This window comes from Hydra vulgaris, chromosome 10, assembly GCF_038396675.1.
Source record: "Hydra vulgaris chromosome 10, alternate assembly HydraT2T_AEP".
Lineage (NCBI taxonomy): Eukaryota > Metazoa > Cnidaria > Hydrozoa > Anthoathecata > Hydridae > Hydra > Hydra vulgaris.
Window position 1 is genome coordinate 25,556,162 of NC_088929.1, and position 24,183 is coordinate 25,580,344.

At 29.5% G+C, this 24,183-nt stretch overlaps 1 protein-coding gene across 1 annotated transcript in view; it reads right to left on the reverse strand.

Annotated features, from left to right (window-relative positions):
* Positions 1–2,690, reverse strand: part of LOC100210907 (uncharacterized) — a 28,880-nt gene extending 26,190 nt beyond the window's left edge. The window contains exons 1-2 of the mRNA XM_065807609.1: positions 2,451–2,690; positions 2,233–2,283 (exon numbers count right to left, since the gene is read on the reverse strand). Coding sequence (XP_065663681.1) covers positions 2,233–2,283; positions 2,451–2,654 — 255 coding nt within the window. The 5' untranslated portion in view covers positions 2,655–2,690. The remainder of the gene's footprint in view (positions 1–2,232; positions 2,284–2,450) is intronic.
* Positions 2,691–24,183: the final 21,493 nt, after the last annotated feature.

The window sequence follows — 24,183 nt, forward strand, 5'->3', positions numbered from 1 at the left end:
TGGTAAAGAACCCCTCACCAAATATTTGTATGAGATTTTAGGAGAATACGAAGATAATTTTGAGACACTACAATCAATGGCAAACTACTGATTGAGTTTACTAGCAGATGTTCCAACGTTTGTTGAATTATTAGTATCTTGCTTTGAAAAGCTACAAGCTCATTCTTTTATTGCTCATTCTCAATCACAGTAACTTAACCAACTAAAACAAAATATGGATCAATCAAACATTATCATTATTGGCAACTTTGCTGAACATTATGCTTTTGTAGTCCAAGATGAAATACAAAGCTATCATTGGAACACTCAACAGTGTTCTTTACATCCATTAGTGATATTCTATAAAGACGATAAAGGTGTACTGAAACATATATCTTACTGTTTTATATCAGACAACATTACACATGATGTAACTTATGTGTACAAAATATTCCAACTAATCCTACCAAGATTAAAAACAAAATTTTACATCTGTCCAAATTATATTTATTCACTGATGTTTGCGCAGGACAGTATAAAAATTGTAAAAGCTTTTACAATCTATGCCAAATAGAGAGCAAATTTGCCCTTAAAGTTGAATGAAACTTCTTTGCCACATTTCAAGGAAAGTCACCGTATGATGGGATTGGCAGTACTGTAAAAAGGTTAACAGCCCAAGAAAGTTTAAAACAACCATACAGACACCAAATTCTCACGTCAGAAGACATGTATAAATTTTGTATTGAGAAAATTAAGGTTGTTAACTTCATTTGCATAGGAGGATTGGACTTTCAATTGCAACATGAAGAACAAAAAGAAAGGTACACTGGTGTAACAACTTTACCTTGTACTCATAGCTTTCATCAATTTATACATCTTGGAGATAACAGGGTTGGGGCAAAGAGGTGTAGTAAAGACACTAATTATACAATAATCCACAATCTTAAAAAGCAACAAGATATACTTCAACCTGATACTGTCACTTTAGGAGTTTATGCAGCTGTAGTCTATGATTATAAGTGGTGGATCAGCATTGTAACTGAAACTAACTTAGAAGAAGTTGATGCTAAAGTTAAGTTTCTCCACCCAAAAAGTCCATCAATCCATTTTAACTGGCCTGAAAGAGACGACTACTGTTTTATTTTCAACACCAGCATATTGAAAAAAAAACTATCTATTTCACAAGCTTGTTCTAATTCTGGTAGAAACTATGTGTTTGAAAATGCTGAAATAGAAGTACAAGTAAAATGGCAACAATATTGTGAACTATTACAAACAAAATAAATTACTTCTTTAATACCTTTAAATTTTGTATATTCAAATAACTTTTTAAATTACAATTGACTCATTTTTATTTTATTTACAAATATTTTTTGAATTTCTTGAAAAAGTGATATATCTTTAAAATTAAAGTTCTATATGTTTCAGTTGTTTTTCCAGTTAGATTTTTTGTGCCTAATAAGATTTTAAGCTGCTGAAAATATTAACAGCAAAAAAAAAAAAAAAAACTTGACGGGGATGTTTTGAGATATTGGGCCCCAAAGTGGTTTATAGAAACTAGTTGTTTTATTAACTTTTAAGCATATTCCTTTAATATTTCTGCATTTTAAGTACATTCATTGAATTCAGCATCAAAAAAACATATATGTTTATTTTCATATTTTTGCAATTTTTATTTCTTATTTTTTTAAGGAAAACATTTTGTCAGAATGTTATGAACCGATTCATTTTGGGAAACCAGGTCAATATTAAAATTGCAGTACCTTGTCAACCGCTTAACATTTCTAGCTGAAATTTTGCATACAATATTTTTTTATAATTAGAAATAATGTTTCAGAATATAACACAAAAAGAAGACACTTGGTTCCATGGACTGGATGATTTGATGTGGAATTACTCGCAAATAATTCTGCAACTACAAATTTAATAGTAATAATAATTATTACTATTACAATTATTATTATCAATAATCAATAGAACATAAATTTAAAAATATGAAAACTAAAATTGAATAAGAAATCTAAAAACAGCAAAATAATGTTTAAAATTAATGTAAAACCACTCTTACCAAAAGTGATTTTATCTCTATTTATTAGTATATAAATCAAACATAAGTTAAAACCCACATTATTTATCTAATTATAAATCAAACCTAATTTAAAACAAACATTATTTATCTGTGTAAATTAAACTGCTATAAAACTAATTTTATGAAAACTGTATTTATAATAAAATTGAAAAACACAAGATTACCTTTGTAATGCATCGAAACCTTAGTTTGCAAAGAGGGCATGTGTTTGTGTTCTTTAAAATAAAATAAAATAGTTTTAAATTGATAAAAATAAATTGCTTAGACTGAATAAACTTTTAATGCAATAACAGCTCTTTTTAATATAACAAAAAAAAATATACTAAAAAAAATTTATAAATATTTTAAATAAAATTTTGATTTCAAATTTGATTTTAAATACCTTTGCCCACTCAAATATACATTCAAAGCAAAACCAATGATCACAAACACTTAGAACACCACGGCAAACTACTACATCCAAACATACTACACAGTCTTGTGCAACCTTCCAAGAAAGTGAACTAACATCAGACTTTTTATAAAACTTATTACAGTTCTGCAAAGCCTTTTGCTTGCATCTTCTAACATATCTATTATTACTCATTTTAGCAGTCCAAAGCTATTAAAAAATAAAATTGTTTTATGTACTTGACATACACATTTATTTAAAAAACTTGTATATATAAAGGTGATATAAGAGTCTTTGATTTTTTTCCGAAAACGTTTTTTTAATGTAAAGCAAAATGCTACTATTTGAAAAAAACAAACAAATTTCAGTTGTTAATTATCAAAAAAGTTTAAACTTTACGGCTAAAAACATAAAAATATTCAACATGCAAATAAAATTAAATTAAATTTTGAATGCGCGCGCTGTAACTGAAAATGAAGTTGATAAGCAAAGAAGATGTTCGTTTTAATAAGCTTTCCATTCCCAAATGTTCCTCAGTGGGCCAGGTGGTGGACAAAACCTAAAAATTAAATATTTATTATATTCAAAACCAAATAATAAAACATATTTATAATAGACTCATTTAAAGTTTTGAAAATTGTTTTGAGTATAACAGTATCTTTCAAAACCACAAAAATTATTTGCGGTTTCATGTTAATGAAAAAAAATTTTCTTTAAAAAAACGTGAATTTTTTTTTTTATACATAGCTATAGTAAACAGTAACTTTTAAAATTTTATATTCATACAGGATTTGTTTACATCTTGAAAATTATTAACAGTAAAGCTTTTTGAAAAAAAACATAAAGTAAAGATCAGTCTTTATAATATACTTATAATCTAGCTTTAAAAGAACGAGGTAAATTTTTAACATTTATTACTTTTATTTTGTACAAAAAGTTTCACATAATTTAAGAAACCTACGAGAACCTATACTAAATACTTTAACTGGTAAATTTAATATGTATACAACCAATTTGAACTATATACATTGCTCCTAACTTCCCCTTTTGGGTTTCTTTAACATTTTAAAATAATGACTTGTAACTTATGTTATTTGCTTAAAATCAACTTTTATTTCTAGTTAACAAACTACATGTTAATTTGTTTGTTATTTAATTCAAAACAAATTGCACTATCTAATAAACATTTTTTTATTTTTTTGTTTAGTAATAAAATAAAGATTGGTGACCTTTACGGACTTATACAACAACATAAACTAGTTTCTAATGATGTACCATTCTTTTCATTGAAATTAACTGTTCTAGTTTCTGCAGATATTAAACTAGAGGATTCTGAGTGAAAAACTTTATAAAACTATAATGTAAAAAGTTAATAGCTGCAAACAATGATAATACTCATTTTGAGGGAAGTAATGAAAACTGGCTAGCTCAAGATTTTCAATACACCTACAGTTCATTAAATGCTACATCATCAGTTAATGAAGTTGAGAAACCGTGTTGCTCTTTCGAAAAAGCTTGTAACAGAACAAAAAGAATAAGCCTAACAATGTTAGTAATATTTTATTTAGCCATTAATTACTTCATGCAATAAAATTGAAACTAAGCAGTGAGTTTAAGTACAAAACTGGCACAAAAATTTCTGAAATTTGAAATATAAACCCCCTTTAAACCTACTTAGATATATTCACCTAATGAAACTTTATCATTAACTATTAATGGTGATACATCAAAATCAACATACCAGCTTCTAAGAAATATTGCTGAAAAAAAACGGCTGCCGCATATCCTTTATATAATGGTATAAGATCAACAAATGCTAAATTCTATCCCAAGAACATTCAAATAGATGGCTAGTCAGTACAAATACCACTAAAAGATCTTCTAAAACACACTCTTAAAAAACTATGTGATATACAAACTCCTGTGCTAATCACAGTGCTAAAGAATTAACTAAATTGACGTTTAGATGCAAGGCTGGTTTTGATGGTGCTACAGGATATAGCGTTTACTAACTGGTAAGTTAAAATGAAAATAGTGACGAATAAAGAGTGCCTGTTGATTATTTGTATAGTACCTTTAGAACTCAGTAGACTTTATAATAATAAAAACGTTGTAATATCATTCACCCAGAATCTTCGGTCAATAGATTAAAAATAAAAATAATACATTATTATATATAGAGATGATAAATAATCTACGGACTTATTCAAAACTTCATGAATATGTAATAATTTCAATAATAATAGAGCTTGAAATCTATATATTTGTTTATATTTTTTATATATTTCTATATATTTATTTATATATTTCAAATCTATTTAATAATAATACCGATAATAGAGTTTCAAATCTAGTGATAAATTTTAATTTTTTCCGAAGTATTCCGCGCATTTTTATTTTTAAAGTTTGTTGCATCAATTTTTATTTTAAGTTTGTTCCATCAGAAGAGTTTGTTATTCAGTTCCACGATTTTAAGGAGTCATATGAATTGAAATTAAAAAAATTTAAATCCGTGTTTTTAAAGTTTTATAAAGTTTGTTAAATAATTTTTAGTATTGGCAACTATTTAACTAAAATTTATAATAAAAGTAAGTATATCTTAATATAAAGTGATTCTTTAGACATATAAAGGGTTTTAGTAAAAAAAAAAAGGTCAAAATAATTTTGTCCATTATATCGATCCCCAGAACCATAGGGAAACAAGTCCGAAATTTCCAAAAATGAATTTATGTTGGCAATACATTAAAAACACTCAACTTTCAGTTCCACGCAGAACCAACTCTTCTTCGCCTATAACAGTTATAGGCGACACACATTTTTTTTCCGGACGCGATCGTAAAAAGAGTCATTAGAAGACAGCTACCCAAACTTAACTCAAACTTAAACCAAACTCTTAGAAAATGTCAACTCAGGGCTGAAGACACCAGGGGGTCTGGGGGCTCCTCCACTTTTTATCTAAAGGAACTTTTTTTTTAGAAATTTCTAGAAATATAGAACAATTTTTCAAAATTGAGGGTTGTGCCCCACCCACTTCAAAAACCGTGTCGTCGGCCCTAAGTTTTCAGCCTGTAGTAGAAATCAATGAACATTTTGATACTGAAAAAATTATATTAAAGATGTTTTAAATATATTTTGACATCAGCAAAAAAATCAAAGAATATAGGTTTACTTAAATTAAAAAAAAATACACAATGGTTGATTTTATATACTGCTGTGCACCTTTTTTCGGTAAATATATAAATGAATTATTTGTCAAACTAAAGATGTTCTTGCGTTTTAAAAACTTCTCTATACCACTAAGGAGCTGTCCATTAACTACGTCAATAATTTTTAGGCAATTTATAAATCCCCTCCTCCCCCCCCCCTCACTCTCTTTTTTTCTCTCTCCTTCTTAACAACTCGTCCAACATTTTGACCCTTAAAATAAAATTAAAATGCAAAACTAACTATTTTTTTCCCCTTGTTTTAAGTAAATGAATTTATTTAAAAAGTAACATTGATGTGCACAAAATATTCCATCATAACATAAATATTTGCCTTGATAACACAACCTAAGAATATACAAATTAAGTAAGTAATTCAAAAAAGATGAATATATATGCTAAAAGTAAGTTATAAAATATAACAAACATTTTTTTATAAAATACATTACTCAAATAGGGACGACTGAATGAGCGCCATTTTTGGTATATGCGAGTGGCATTAGTGCAAAATGACATTAGCGCGAACTGGCATAAGAGCAAAACAGATGCAAAAACTGGTATAAGTGCTGTCATAAGTACGAGCATAAGTGCAAAATGTAATAACCAAAAGAATTTTCAAACATTGGCATAAGTGCGAATTAGCGAAATACCAGTTTGCATTTAAGTCATTATTTGTAATTTTGTTCGGCGCACTTATGTTACTTCGCATTTATGCCAATTGGTCCTTATGCTAGTTTTTGCGACTGCTTCGCACATAACTAATGTATTTTGTTTTATAAAATATTTGGTTATTGAACTTATCTGTATTTTTTATACAGTCAACTTTCGGTATCTCGAACAAAAACTACAACTTTTGAAAAAATCTGTTATCTGATAATAATCCATCTTTTTCATTTTCATTAAATCTTCAAGTTTTAGTACTAGGATTGTATTTAATTTCCGTATTTTGCTGCATAGTGAAACATTTTGAATTGTTTTAAAAGCATTTTCTAATTGAATAACAGATGGGCATGGCAACTTCATTATCGTCGTTTTCAAAATTAGGGTCTAAAATCTGAGTAATGATTTCAGCATCAGTAACAAGTGAACCGGTGGTTACTACAACGTAAACTAAACTAATGCAACATTCCGCTGAGAGATCTTCTTGGATGGGACTAGGATCAAACTCTCGCAAACAGTTAAGTTCTTCTGTCAAAAATAGGAAAGGATGATCAGCATCAGCTTCTTCAACATTCTTGTTTCTCTTGGTGAAACCACTTTTTAAAGCAGTTGATGACAGTCTCCTTCGACACAGCATTTCATAAAGAAACAAGATCTTTCATTGCCTAAAGTATAGAAATTTTTGGCAGGAGTTCGTCATTATCGACAGCCTTAATACGCAAACGTACAATTTTGTGACAACAGTTATTTTTAAGACTTCGTATTACGCCTTAACCTATGGGCTGAATGACAGATTATCCACTAGGAGTAATAAGTTATCTACTAGGAGTAATAACTTTTCTGTCTTGAGCACGAAAAAATGAGTCAAGCTTCTTTACCCGATCTGTAAAAAGCTTCTGATCATCCAACTTTTTAGCTGATTTTTATATGAGCAAAGAAGTTGTTTAATGTTCTTAAAACTTCGTGGGTTTTTAGATTTTCCAAAAACAAGCATTGGTAATTTTTCTCCCGTTGCATTCCCTGCTGCCATGCTTGTTAGTCTGACTTTAATTTTTTTTTTTCTCAACTCGTGCTTTAGGTACCATGGTTTTTTCTATTCTTTTATAAACCGACTTGATATCGGTATAGGATTTGTGATGTGCATCAATCATATCAATAACACAAGGGAAAGGAAAACCGGTTTTCGGTTTCCGGAAACCGTAAAATTTTTGGAAATCGAAAACCAAAAATGTTATTTTCAAAACCGGTTTTTGGATATATATCTTTTGTACAAAATTTACTTGGTTATTTGGCAATTCTAAAACACTTTTCTTGGTGTGTAGTTGCTTGAGAAAATAAATGAAAACATTCAATTTGCTTCTACTTGAACTTTAATAGTAAGTTACTGCAATTTGTGTTGTAAAAAAGTGAAACAAATTTTCACAAAAACGAAAATGTTGTTTTCTGAAGTCCACAAGGATAACACACCAGTTTGGAAGCACTTTTTGCACTCAAAAGAACTTGAATTGGCTAAGTGCAAGCTCTGCGACCAAGAAATTAAGTGCAAAGGAGGAACCACAAGCTCCATGAGGAACCACCTGAGGATAAAGCACAACATTACGTTTGCTGCTGTTGTTACTCCTGAGAGGAAACTCAGAGTCACCAAACCCATTGATTCATTTTTTAAGACAAATGATCCTTTTGATGTTGTTTTGGCTGAGCTTATTTTATGCGATGGGCTGCCTTATCGTGTTTTCTCAACTACTCAACGTTTGAGAACAGCTCTAGAGAGACAAGGATGTAAATTGCCTAAAGATGCTAAATTGATTAAGGCTCTGCTGATGAAACATCATGAAAACATATCAGCAGCAATTTGCAGAAAAGACGCTTGTTGGTTACAAATTTAGCTCAACCCTTGATGAGTATACTTCATCAAGAAACAGAAGAAATATGAACATAACTGTTTATATGGAAGGTGATTATTGGAACCTTGGAATGATCAGGGTACATGGGTCTATGTCAGCAGAGAAATGTTTTGTAATTGTTGACGAGAAACTGAAAGAATTTGGGCTACGTTTTACCTATGATAGTAACTACGTATTACCTGTTGCAGTAACCACAGACGAAGCTGATGTAATGAAAAAATTTGGTAGCTCAATTTTACCTGTGCTTATTGTCTTAAGAAACCTAAAATTAACCATTAAAAAGGCTTATTTGTTTGCTGCTAATTGTATTCTATGTACGTATATGACATTGTTGCTATATATATTTATGTTTTTGCTGCTGTTGTTTCCTTGAAATATATAATAAAAAAATGCACTAGAAAACCGGAAAACCGGTTTTTAAAACATTGAAAACCGCCGTTTATTCGAAAAACCAGTTTTAGAAAAAACTTCAATATTTCCTTACCCTAAATAATACGTTTCTTTGAAACTGTCGGAATGGAAGCATTAGAATACAGCAGTTGCAGTTTTTCACAAAGAATATGTGATAAGGAAGAAAATATAGGTTCCTTATTACCAGTTGTTTTAGATACAAGACGCCATCTTTCGTAAATTAAGCATTTAATAACATCTATTTTTGTTGGAAGCATCCTAGCAAAATCTGTCGGCGTTTCGAAAATTGGGCATTCGAATGCTCTTGGCTTTGAAAATTTTGAAGATTTTGCCATGTTTTGTTTCTCAATGCTGTTTTCTTTCTTACTCACGACCTTAAGAAATAACTTATAATAATTTATTAGTTGTAAATAATTATTGATTAATTAATAAATAATGATGATCTGGAAAATAATCTGCCAAAATAATAGTTATTACCGTATAAACCAAGAAAAATTTCAAAACAGAATTAATAAATAATGATGATCTGGAAAATAATCTGCCAAAATAATAGTTATTACCGTATAAACCAAGAAAAATTTCAAAACAGAATAGCAACTACGACTTGTGCAAGGATCATAAAAAGTACAAATTAATTTTTAACTTTAATTTTATAATGTTAAAGTACTGATACTCAGGGCCGCCCAGAGGGGGGGGGGGAGGTCAATTGGTACATTTTACCTAGGCACACGGACAAATTGGGCAAATGCGACTCTCAATCAAGATTTTATTAAAAATTTTAATAATCATAAAGTGCACTGCACCTTGGAGAAATTTAAAACAGAATCTAAAAGACTCTTATTACAATTAGAGTTATTACAACAGGCTTTAAATATTTATCATTCCAAATTTAATTTAAAAAAAAAAAAAAAACGTTGTTATTATCACTAATTTAATATATCTTATTAAACATTAATATGTAAAATGTGTATGCACTAATATATATGTATGTCTATATTACTTTAATTTTAAATCAGTAGAAAGATACTATAGTTTCGCGTTCTTTTAAAGACATTTTTAGCATTTTGCAAAATATATATGTATTTTAATACGGATTATGTATTTATTTGCTTTTATATAAACACAGACAATATGCAAACGGGGTTCGGTGATAAGACAGTTTATGTCTTCTTCGTTCTCCGGCCTAAATTTATATATGTAGTATGTATTTATTGTAAATTTGTGAAACTTGCAACTTTGGCAAATTTGAAAAAAAAATAAAATAAATAAAGACATTTTTATTGCAGACTGAATACATTTTTTTTGAAGTCGATACGTATAACTGGTTTCAGCTGAATCATTTTAAATATTCCTGTCTGTGATTGTACTAATAAGTCTAGTAATACTGTAAATTACAAGAAATAACCAAGTATAACTTCATAGTTGTATTACTTTGTTCATAATCGGATAATCATAATTTTAAAACGAGGTAGTTTAAAGTAGCAAATAAATATCTTGCTCGATTTTTATTGCAAAATTTATGCGAAACAAAGGGTAATTGGTACAAAAAACGGCGTTGATCACACCCACCAAATCCACCTGCAGTACGGGCTTGTAATATTTTGTGTTTTAACGATGGTAATAAAAGTCAAGAGAGGGAAAAAAGGAAGATTATTGAATTTTAAGCAAATAAGTAAAGACAGAATAGAAGATTTTTTTTTTGTAAGATATTTTGTAACATTTTTAGAATTGAAACATGAAATAAATTGTAATTTAGTTTAAGTTAAATGGAAATTTCACAATTTCTATTTTTTCCATCAATGTTATGCTACATAATAACATAAATCAGTTAAGTTACTCTCATTCCAACACTTTTCAAATATTCTTTCTCAATACATTTTTTTCAATTAATTTGATATTGTGAAATTGCATTTAATTCTTTTTTTCTTTAATTCCATTGAGAATGAAATTCTATATAAAAAACTCATTTCTATTTCGACACAAATGAAAAACTTTTTTATTTAAAAATACGCAACATACATCTTACAGTGAAAACGTCATGTCCAGTTTTCGAAAGCATGAATCAGGGTCCCAAGGCAGAAAAAAAGCTGTAGAAAAAGTTGTAAAAGAATACAAGAACAACGCCCACTGGAAGAGTGTGGCATCGATAAAGTTAAAAAAAAAGCCATCTAATAACTCTACGTCCGACCAAGTAGTCCAGGTATAGACTAACAGCTTTATTTTTTATTCACAATCTTATATTCATAATTTAATTCCAAAACTATAAAAACAGTTCTTTTTTAGATGGACCATGCTACCAACAGCGTTGATGAACCCTTGAGTCCAAGAAAACCATCTTCCCCTTCAAGGATTTCAACGGTCTCTCAAGAAGAAGATGATAATGAGGTGAGTTTGGTACGCATTCTTTTTATATGAAAAACCTGCAGATATTATTAACATACAATTTAATATCTGCAGATTCTAAAAACATATCATTTAACATCTGCAGATATTAAAAACATCCCACAATTCTCAAATGCTTTTTTAAATATAGAATCAAGAGGCGATTCAAATAGGTGATCAAGCAGTTAGAAACGACCCCGCTTTGTGGAAAAAGTCGAACGTAATCTAGTCATACTAAATGGACCACCTCAAAATCCGCCACTTTTTCATTGGGATTCTACAAATAAAAAAGTGCCTACCTCCGTTTTATACGAAACTTCTCTCAACGGAAAAAAGGTTAACAGAGACTGGCTTATCTGGAGTGGAACGGCAAAACGCTTTCATTTGTTTTCCCTGCTCTATTTTTGGACAAAAGCATAATTTTGGCCCTGGATTTCAATCTTTGCTCTTAATATAGAATGGCGGAATAAAAGATAACTGGCGAAAGCTGGGAGAAAAGATTAAAAGTCACCGGTGTAATGCTCAACACAGAAAATACTATATCGTCTGAAAATCAGCCTTTGAAGCCTTGAAAAATCAAACTGGGATCGATTCAGAACTTGAAAAGTCAATAAAAAACCAGGCATCTAAGTGGTATGAACTTTTACGCTGTGTCCTCGACGTCGCTCTCCGGTTAGCTTCGAGAAATCTAAGTTTTCGAGGTGTGTTATGAGAACTTTATGTTTATAAAATAATTTTAATGTTGCTTGGAATACTAACCTAGATGTAAACTTAATTCAATATTATGTTCATATTTGTGTAGGTTCATCAAACATGCTGGACGAGTATCAAAATAGTAATTTTTTAGCCACTCTTGAGCTGTTGGGGAAACACAATAAGACACTTCAGTTCCATCTAGAAGAAGCTTCTCGACACCAAAAACAAGGTACAAGAATGCAAGCGCACTATTTGAGCTGAAGAACTCAACATGAGTTCATTATGGCATGCGGTGAAACTGTTTTTGCTGCTATTATCGGAGAGGTCCACACAACCATTTATTTTTCCATAACTGATGACGGAACTCCGGACGTGTCTCATATGGAACAAATCACTTTCGTTCTTCGATTTGTCCGCCTAGGATCTGACAACCAATGGATTGTAAAAGAGTGATTTCTGAAGGTAGAAAATCTGGAGAAAAAAAAGGGTTCTAACATTGCGAAGCTAATTATAGACGTTTTGGATCATTGATTTAAAGAACTGCAGGGGCCAGGGGTATGATAACGGGGCTAATATGACCGGTGTATACAAAGGAGTGATGGCCATCATTCTAGAGAAAAATCCCCAAGTTTTATTCATGCTTTGCAGTGCGCATTGCCTCAATCTAGCTGGTGTTCATTCTGCAGAATCCTCTACTGTAGTCAAAAACTATTTTGACAACATCCAATTGTTATATAACCTTTTTAGTAGTAGCCTCATGCGCTGGAAAATATTGACTGAGACAAATGGCCAGTCCCTTCACCAAACGCCCTAAACAAGATAGAGTGCGCACATAGAGGCTGCCCGGCCATTGTCGAAACGACTAAAAGAAATACTGAAGTCCTTAAAACTTCTTGAAGAACTTGATTTAGAAGACAATCAACTGAATTTAGTTGACACTCAAAAAGTGGATTCAATCATTTAATTTCATTGTCTTGACTTCTTTCTGGTTCAAGGCTCTCCTATGTGTCAACGATGTCTGCCTCCTTCTTCAATCAGAAAGATGACGAGACAAAATTTTTAAAGACTCTAATCGATGATCTTGACCGACTACGCTCTTCTTGGCCCCAAATCCTCCATGAAGCGAAACTGGTTGCATCTGGGTTAGCTTCGTTTGGGTTTCAAAATGATTTTGTTTAGAAAAGGACAAGGAAAAGGAAAACACTTCACGGCAAGTCGATGAAAACAGACCACTTCCACAAAGACGAATCAAAGGGTTTTGAGGTAAAGGTATTTAATGTTGTTCACAACACGCTGCTCCATCAGATAAGATACAGAATGGTTACAGCTCAAAATATGACGGATATGTTTTCATTCATATGGTGTTCTCCGTCTCCTTCTAGTGATGAAGAAAAACTTTGTCAGAAAGAAAATGGCAAAGTCCTAGCAAATCTCTACATAAATGATGTAAAAGAAGAGGAGTTGATTGAAGAAATCCGTCACATAGATGTTCTGAAGCGATCAAATACTTTGGGACAAATAGAATCTCTTTCTTCTATCAAGTTGCTCAACAGAATCTATCAGAAATGTCTTCAGTCAATATTTCCTTCAATCTGCATTTTGCTTCGTATTTTTAATACAATCCCGGTTTCAGTGGCTGAGGGAGAGCGCTCTTTCAGTAAGCTTGCTCTCATCAAATCCAAATTACGATCAACAATGACTGAAGAACACCTTACTAACCATATGGTAATTTCAATTGAAAACGACCTCGCCAAGACTTTATCGTACGAAAATGTCATCTCTAGTTTTGCAATGAAAAAAGCCTACAAAGTGAAATTAGTGTGATTCAGTCTTCATAATTAACATTTTATTGATGAAATACATAATTCCATTCATTTTAAATTGTATCTGTGTTTTCGTTTTGTCATATATAACCAAGTTCAAATATAGAGTGTTTATGTACAACGATAGTCAATACAAAAATATTTATTGTTTTCATTAAATTGTAAGGCAATAGTAGACATAAGGACCATAAACAGTGAAATTTATGCTTAATTCAATATACCCAGGAATCCAAAGTTTGGGACACCAACCAAAAATTGACCCTGGGCACCACAAAGTCTCTGTGCGGGCCTGCTGATACTTGCGTATAAGTCAAAAAACTACGGTCTCAAAATATTAAAAATATTAGAACAAAAGAAATCGAAAAAAGAATAGAAACAGCTGCACTTATTTCAATTGAAATATACTTGGTTATTTTAAATTGTACTTGATTTTGAAATCACGTTAAAAAAATTGACTTTAAAAAATATGAAAGTATAATAAAACAACAATGAATTTTGTGGGTAATTTCAGGCTCTTTGCCAGAACAGAACATACTGTCCGTGAAGCGTGAAATTTTGCACAGTAATTATCCATACATAGGTGTATTTTTTGCACACTACCACAAAGTCCTGTGATGTTTAAAAAATATTTTTAAAAATATATAAATATATGGATGTTTTAACAAGTCTTTGAAATTTCATGTCCCTTTCCCGAACAGAAAACATTGTACTAGAGTGACAAAATTTTGCACAGATGTTAATTATGTGTAGAGTTTTCCGCTCTATCCCGAAAGCATTATAAAAAATTTTGTTTTTTCGCCCCCCCCCCCCTACTGTATATTTTATATATTGTATATTTATTTGTTATGCTTTATTTATTAAATTTCATTTATGATGTTTGATATTTTACATTATATATTTTTTTAATAAAACTATTTAATAGATTATCTGCATATTTGGTTCAAAAAATAAAACTATTGATAAATTTAGATTCATATAATGTTTAATGATTCACCTTACTTTATTAAAAATTTCTAAGAATTTATTTCCCTTTAACGCTAATAAGTGCGCACAACAGGCAATAGTGCTTTGCACTCCTCTTTTAAGTAGGTGTGTACCACCAATAAGAGTTCATCTGCTTATAAATTTTTTACTTGCGGTTTTTGTTTTTCTTTACTTTATGATAATAACTATGTGGTTTTTAATTTAAAAAAACAATTTTTTTTACTTGTGGCTTTAATTTTTTTTTTTTCTTAATCATACCCGCTACGCAATAAAGTTGCGCTTGTTTGATTTCCTGCTTAAAAAGAGTTAACTTAAGTCAATCAGTTTAAATTGGAACGCGAGTTTCCGTTCTGTAGTGACGATAAAAAGAAAGTTTCAAAGTCATTACTTTTAAGTGATAGAATAGAATAATTAATATTTCAAAATGTAATATAATACCATTTGTGTCGCAATTCGTCTACAAAGTTCACAAAAAAGTTCTAGGTCTGTCAAACCTCAGAATCAGCTTTATCATAAGTAGATTCGAAGAGATAGATTTTTTACCAGTTTCATAATAAGCAGATTTGTAAAACATAAGTTAGTAAAAAAGTTGTTTTCTTATTTTTTATATCGGTTGGGCTCAGTACATTTATTTTTAAACAATTTTTGAGTTATTGTTCATTAAAATTACTAAATAACGCAATGTTAGGAAAAGTTATGGAAACTTTAATGTGCTGCAGCTCAATACCTACTGACAGGCAGTACCAATTTTTTGTTACTTTTGTGTATATAAAGTAACCACTTGTGGTAGAAATCAAAATTATGTTTAAAAGTTAGTTTAAAAATTGCAACAGCAGAGTATCACCTTTTTTGACAAATATGATAAATTACATTCACTTTGCAGGTATAGAAAATAGTGTAAACAGTTTAAATGACTTAAAAAACTTTTTACTATAGAAGTTCTATATATCACCAAAAAAAGATTAAAGACCTATTGGGTGGACACGAAAAAATCCGGTCAATTTTAAATTGAGATTTCTCTAAAACCATAAATGCTTTTTATTTCATTTTTTTATATATTAAATGTGTTTACATCAATTAGAGTTTCAACTTAAATTTAAGGGTCTTGATGGGCTGTTTGGCAAGAGATCAAATTTTATAGCGGGTTGATGCCATCATTTCGCAGATTTTTTCTTTTTTAATCTTATTGGTGACATTAAACCATTTTTTTAAGTCATTAAGTCCTTTTTATTTCTTGTTACTCCACCTGTCTTACGAAGAACTCCTTTCACTGTTCTCCAAAAATCTTCAATCTTGCAGATAATTTGGAGGATTCTCATCTTTAGGAAAAATTTTCACATTTTTATCTTTGCACCACTGTAGAACTTTTTTAGAATAACGAGAAGCAGAAAGATCTGGCCAAAAGAGACATCGGTATTTGTGTTTTTTCATAAATGACAAAAATCGTTTTTGACGCCATTCTTTGATGTAGAGATCGGCAGTCAAGGTCTTCTTGGTGAAAAAACCAGAGGACTGCATTCCACAGCTGCAAACCGCTTGCCACGCAAGTAGCATGAATGCAAATTTTTTTCGTCAAATATATTTAAATTGATCATCGACAGAACTTCATTCTCATAGTAAAGTTGTTGACCAGGCAGTTATGAAAAATCCACCTTGCAATATGTTTCGTCGTCTTCAATTATGCACATACTTTTATCCGCCATTATTTTAACCAACTTCCTTGGGCGTCAAATTCCTTTAATTTTACCATTTAAGCTTCTCTTAGATGTATTTTTCTTATTAAATGCTTTAGTTTCAGCATTTTTATGTACTTTTTGATATAAGAACGCGAAGTTTTGAATTTTCTTGTTAGATCTCGCTCTGACAGGTTCGAATTTCTTGCTGAATTGAACTGAGAATCGACTTTACCTTTTTGGATTTATGGAAAGTTTTCTTTCTTCCACTTTCAGGTTTTCTTTAGAAGCTTTGAGTAGTCTTAAACTTATTTATGATATCGATGACTGTATATTTAGGGACATTTGTACGTTTAGCAATCAAGCGATATCAATTTGATGGATTTTTGCAAAAATTCACGACTTTTTTACGCACCTCAATGTTTCCAAAACATTTTGCAAGTCATTGGTTTGTAAAAAAATTTTTATCAACTCAATTAAAGATAAGAAAGTAATGTTTAATTAAAAAAATAAAAAACATTTGTCGTTTTAGGTCTCAATTTAAAGTTGACCGGAATTTTCCGTGTTCATCCGACATGCTCTATCTTATAACATAGTTTTAACCTTTGAGTGTGATGCTTTTTTAGTTTAAGAGGAGACCTAAAAAGTAACGCAAGTTACATTATATTGAATTAAAAAAATAAAATTATATTGAATTAAAAAAATAAAACAATGTTGAAAGAAGAAGTGTATATACACAAATACACTAATTTCTTTATTTCTGATTTACATAACTTAAAATACCTTCATAATCACTATTAGCAAGATTGTACTCACGAGCACGTTTTTTCTTTCATAAGAAGTTTTGTACAATTGTAGTTTTTTACCCAAATAATCTATTTTTGCAGGTCTTTTAGATTGATTTTAAACAGCTTTTGAGTTATTGTACCCCAAAGCAGATAAAAATCGCAATGTTATAAAATATTTTTGAAACTTTAATGTGCTACAATTCAATATCTACAGATAGACAATGCAAATTTTCTATTACCTTTGTGTACTTAGGGTAACCACCTGTGGTAAAAAAAAAAATTATGCATTAAATGTTAATTTAACACTTGCAATAGTCTGTTAAAACTTTTTTTGAAAATACGATAAATTACATTCACTTCGCAGGCATAGAAAATAGCGTAAACAGTTGAAATAAGCTATGAAACTTTTTAATGGGGAGGTTCTATATATATGCAATCACTAAAAAAAAGTTAAAGATTTATACTCTATCTTATGACATAATCGTAGCTCTATGACTAAGATGTATGATTTTAACTTTTCCCTTAATGAGTATACTCAGTTTTTGAGTATACTCTTTATATATATTTTTCTGAGTATACTCAGTTTTTCCTTAAATTATATAATTAATGTCTTAATTCGATTTATTTAATATGATTTTAGAATATGTATTTAATTTTATGCATATAATATAATTTACACATCGTTATAATTTGAGGGTAAAACTAGTAAAGGAGGTAAGGGTAAAAAAGTAAAAAGGTATAATTACATTAAGAGTTGGTTTTAAAACTAAAGTCTAAAGTTTTAGGACTGTATCTTTATTGAAAATATCTCCACTCAAAAATGTAAGTAAACCTGAAAAATTAGGATGGAGAAAGCAAATAGTAAAAAAATGGATACGAGTATGACTAACCTAGTAAAATTGGCATTGGACCCAAAAAAGATTAGAAAAAGAGCAAAAGTACATAAATTAAATTGATTTAGACAAACATTATAGATAAAAAAATGTAAAAATAAGTTTGAAGGATGAACAAAGTTCAGTTGCTCTAATTAAATCCAGATAGTCAATTGAAAAAACATTTCAGCTTGAGAACATTTTGTTAAGAAAGCCCAAAAGTTGAAAAATAATAAAAGGATACTTGCTTAACCTAAAGCTAAAAAAGGTAACCCTTAAAAGATACTGTTAAACAGAAAGTCATTAAAATTTATGAATCTGAAGAGTTCAAAAGACAATGTCCAGAAAGAAAAGACTTTGTTTCTGTGCATATAAATAATGTAATAATTCATAAGCAAAAACGCCATATGTTAATTTGTTTAAAAGGAACTTCATTTAAAGTTTCTAATCACAAAGTTAGATTCAGTGTTAATTCACATTCGACAGTAGTAGAAGTTACTCAGTTTTTGTATGTTCTTATCATCAAAATGATGTGCGCTGCTTTACTAAAGGGCCATTTAATTTATTATAAAGATTTGATGGAAGTATGTGTTAGTAATATAGATATTCAAAGCCGCATGTTTCATCTATGTTCTAACTGCCCTGGTAAACTAAAGTTGAAGACCTACTTGGAAAATTAGTTTTAAAAGAATAATTTTGATTTTGACTATCAGATTAACGGGTGATGCGGAAGTTATCGGACAAAATAAAAACGTCAATAACTTATTTATAAATAAAAAAGCAAACTACTATTATATTTTTTTAAAATAAAGCATTTATCTTTTAATAAAAATATATTATTCTTTATATGAAAAAACACCACCATCTGCAATTGATCTCAATTTTGCTCTGACGCCTTTCATATGCGACTAAAAAAAGTTTAAATCAATTTCTTGTAGTTTTAGTTTAATGCGATCAATCAAAACTTGCTCTGTTGAAGCTTGCCAATCTTCCTCGTAAACCTTCTGTGCCAAATGTCCCCAAAAATTTTCAATTGGTCGTGCTTGAGGCACATTTGGGGATTGGATTCTTTATCAACGTAATAGACATATTGGTCTATCCAATTTAGAGAATCTTTAGAATAATGAGAACTTGCTAAATCTGGCCAAAATAAATAGTTAAAGTCTCCATGATACTTTTTAATAAATGGGATAAGTCGTTTTTCTAAACATTCATTAATATAGATTGATGAATTGATCGCTACAGCCTTGGAAGTGCAAAACAATGGCTCGGACATACCACGTTCAGATATGACTATCCACATTATTAATTTTTTTGGAAATTTCTCTTTTCCTATAAAACGAACACTTTCTGGGCATGTCTTTTTGTTGTTTGTGAAGTATCCATAATTTCCAGGCATGTTGCCCCCTGCAAAACAAAAGTATTTTTCGTCATCGATGATTAGAAGCGATTTTGTGTTATAGAGTTGGTTAACTAGTTTCCCTGCTTCTTTTCTTTGCCTTTATTTGTTTTTCTATAGTGTATTTTGGAGTCTTTTCACGTTTTCTATATTTAATATTCATTTTTTTTAACTGACGACCAATTGTCGATTGATTTACACCGAATTTAATACCTATTTTTCTCTGACTGACCCCTTTTCGATTGTTGACAAGTCTTGTTAATTCGGCTTTCTTTTCTCTAGTCCAGGATGTCGGACGACCAAGGTGCTTTCTATCAGAAAACGATTGAACAGTTTCAAGTCTTTTTAGGTTATCATATATTGTACTTCGAGCAAATCCTTCCTTTTCAAAATGATTTACGATTTTTTTTTTTTATACTAGGTTTATTTACAAAAAACGTTTTTAGTCGCTTTCGAAAAGATTTTCGTTCAGCTGCATTTGACCTCATTTTAAATAATTGTGTTTCAAATAATAAAGTTTATATTTTATAGAACGTTTATGCCTACACATGAAACCACAAAAACTAATTATTATGCTGAAATAATGAAATTAGGATTTGTCCGATAACTTCCGCATCACCTGTTAAACTGCAATCTCTCATAGAACTTTCACATTAATGAACTAACCAAGAAAATTATCTCATACGAACGGTATGCTTTCAACAATTAGTCATTATGTAGATAAAGTTACACTTAAGAATATTTAATATGCATTATCTCATCTTAGCTGTTGTTGTCATTATAGTTTAAGTTTGGAGTCAAGTCGAAAACTATCGAATTGCAATTTTCTTGTTCCAAATAAAACTTCTTTTAATTAAAATAACTAGGAGCTATTAACAAAAAGAAACCACATAATTGTCATAGAATGTTCTTGAACTTTCTACACCAAATTTACACCTATTAAAAAGTTGCTATCGTCTCAGCGTCAATCCATTAAAATAATAAACTTCCAATCAATTAAATCAGGTACATCCGAGTCCTTTAAAAACTTAACGTTCCAACATTTACAGCTTTAGTAAAGAATGCTAATCTTTTTTTGTCTTCGATAAAAAAAATTTTAAAAAAATTATATTTATTTATTATTAATAAATGATAATAATTTTTGATAAAAATTTACCATCTTCCATAACAAACTTGTTCACAAAAAGTAGACTAAGACATCCCTACTTCACTAGAAAGATATACAATGGAAAACTAAATATACCACCTTTTAAAGCCCAAAAGTATGGAAAATATTCTATTGTTTATCGGTGCCTCTGTGAATGGAACAAAAACCTTGTATGCACTTCGAGTGAGTCCAAAAAGCTACATCTTGAAATACCTTTTTTACATCTTAAACAAAATCGAAAGAAAAAAATTCTGAAAAATTATTTATTCTAACCTTAAGACATTATTATCTTTACTATTAAAATATACCTAGTCCTACTTTTCTTCTTGAATTCAAAATTCTTAGAAATTCTTAAACAGCGTCATTAATAAAAGTAAGTTTAACATTCCATTTTAATTCGTGGGACTGATTTTAATACCTCTCTCAAGTATAAGGCAGAACTTTTGCAAAGAACTTTTCTTCAAATTTAATTTTGAAGCTTCAAAATTTATCCTTTGTCATGTATTGTTTCTTATCTACATTAATGATCTTCCTGACAACCTTACATCGGGTCTATTGGCTAAAGACTAATTTAAACATCTGTTTTGAAAAAAGTCTTCTCTTTTCGATTGCTTAGAACAGGTAACCAATCATGAATCTGATTTCACTTTTTTAACAGTTTGGGACTTGCAGTGGCTTGTGATTTTAACTCCAATAAAACTCACTTTATTTATCAAAGTTATTTACTGCACACAACGGAATACAGACGAAATTCCTATAATAATGAATGGCAACCCTTTTTATTTATCGTTCACTACTGACCTCTCATGGAAACCATACATAAAATTGATTGCTAAGTTAGCACCTGGTAAGGTTACTTCCATCATCGTGCTCATTATCTTACTTCTGATTCTAATTTCTACCTATACAAGTCTCTTATTCGCCTCTACAAGGAATACTATTGTCATATTTGGGCTGGTTCTTCTACTAATGCTCTTTTTTTTAAGACAAGGTTTTTAAAATGTTTCAACATTCAAATAAATGATAACAATGAGAAATTGTAAAATTATCAAATGCTATCTCAAAGACCAAAAAATGCTTTGGGCGCTCCTGCTTGCATGTTCTACCTATTTGTCAGTCGATGTATCTACATTCCTAGCATGTTCTGCCTATTTGTCAGTCGATGTATCTACACTCCTTGCATGTTCTGCCTATTTGTCAGTCGATGTATCTACACTCCTTGCATGTTCTGCCTATTTGTCAGTCGATTTATGAAAAATGAAGGATTAAGGTTTTGCTTGTGACATAAGTATTTGTAAAATATTCATATTATAAACAACCATTATCAAAAGCACTTAATTATAGACCTATCAGTATAACTTGTACTTCAATAAAAATCTTTGAAAAAATCATATTATGACACACCTGATTAAAAATAACTTATTAAGTCCACACCAATATGGATTTCGTCCAGATCATTCCTGTTTAACTAACCTTTTAACTGTAATTAATTATTGGCCGTCATCACTTGATAACAATATTCCCATCGACAACATTTATCTTGATTTTGAAAAAGCCTTTGACAAAGTTCCACATAAATTTCTTATTTCTAAACTTAAAGCTTATGGTATAAATGGATCAATACTATATTGGATTAAAAACTTTTTGAAAAACCGTAGACAAAGAGTTGTTGTTAATGGAAATTATTCAAACTGGATACCCGTTAAAAGTGGAGTTCCCCAAGGCTCCGTCCTTTCAGCTTTACTTTTTATTATATATGTCAACGATATCCCTGAAGTAATCAAATCAAAAGCTGCTCTTTTTGCTGACGATACCAAAATCTTCCGTTCTATTGAAAATACTCAATCTGCGCAAGAATTACAAAATGACATCGACGCTCTTGTTATATGGTCTCAAAAATGGGAAATGAAGTTTAACATTGATAAATATTCTGTAATGCACTTAGGAAACAACAACAAATCCCATACTTATAATATGCATGATCCAGAAAAAAATATAAGAATAAACATTAAAACCACAAATTGCGAACGAGATTTAGGTGTTCACTTAGATTCGAACTTATTATTTTCCAAACACACAACTATTCAAGTCAACAAAGCCACACAAATAATAGGAATAATAAAAAGAACATTTACATCAAATCCAGACTTATTATCCTTCAAAAAACTATTTTCAGCACTAGTCCGCCCTCACCTAGAATACTGTGGATCAATCTGTAACCCTGGATTTCTCAAAGACAAACGGCAACTAGAAAATGTGTTAAGAAGAGCTTCGAAACGAATCAATGGATTGCAGGATCTACCGTATGAACAAAGACTGTTGGCATTAAATATGACAACTGTAAAATACAGGCTACTTCGTGCAGACCTGATCAACGTCTTCAAATGGTGCAAAAACAACAAATGACATAAGTCTTTTTGAAATAGATAGTAAATTTATTACTCGTGCTCATATATATAAACTAAAAAAACAATCTTCGCGATTAAATTTACGTATGAATTTTTTTTCTCTAAGAATAATAAATAAATGGAACTCTCTTCCTAATCACATTGTATCAGCGTTATCTCTAAAAACGTTTAAACTACTTCTAGACAATCATCTAAAAAATTAATGGCTTCTCTACGACTAATCCACATTTTATTTTCTATTAGTTATACAAACTCTGTAATTGTCAAGTATTATAAAATTAGGTTGACAGGCAGTTTATGCCTACACAATTTATTGCAAAACCTTAATTTACAAAAAAAAAAAAAAAAAGTTATATTGAGACATTGTTCATTTTATGCGCTGTAAAAAAAAGTTCTGAAGGATTTTTTCCGAAGGATTTTTCTCAGGGGAATTTTTTCCTGCTACGATCAACGAAAAGTTTGAATGGGTTCGTTAGACGAATAAAGATTAATGCTTTTTCAAAAAACATTTAAAATTTTGGCTTTTCGATATCAAAAATTTGCTTACGCTTTTGATTTTATAATTTTACGTTCAAAAATTAATTAGGCGTCCAAACACAATTTTAAAATGATATCGATAGCTTAAATGAAAATTGTTATTAATGATTATAATAAACAAATATTATTTTTAAATTAGAAAAAAAGAGTTTAAGAAAACTAACTTAATACAGTAATTTGGTTATCAATATTTATAATGCTTAGACGCATCCTTTAAGGAGAAACGAAGAAATAGCACCACGGATTCCTAGATTTTTTTCTGCTCTTTAATTTATTCTTAAATGAATTAAAAATGAAATAAAGTTGTAAACTAAATAAAAGAAATTAAAGATAAAATAAAAATAAAATAATTCTATTTTATTATTCTATTTTTTTTATTTTTTTATTTTATTTACATTATTGCAACTGTCAATTATATATATATATATATATATATATATATATATATATATATATATATATATATATATATATATATATATATATATATATATATATATATATATATATATATATATAATTGACAGTTATATATTGACAGTTATATAAATATATATATACTAACTTTACATAAAATAATATTTAGATTATTATTTTATGTAAAGTTAGTATATATATATATATATATATATATATATATATATATATATATATATATATATATATATATATATATATATATATATATATATATGTATATATATATATATATATATATATATATATATATATATATATATATATATATATATATATATATATATATATATATATATATATATATATATATATACTAACTTTACATAAAATAATAATCTAAATATTTGTTATTATTTT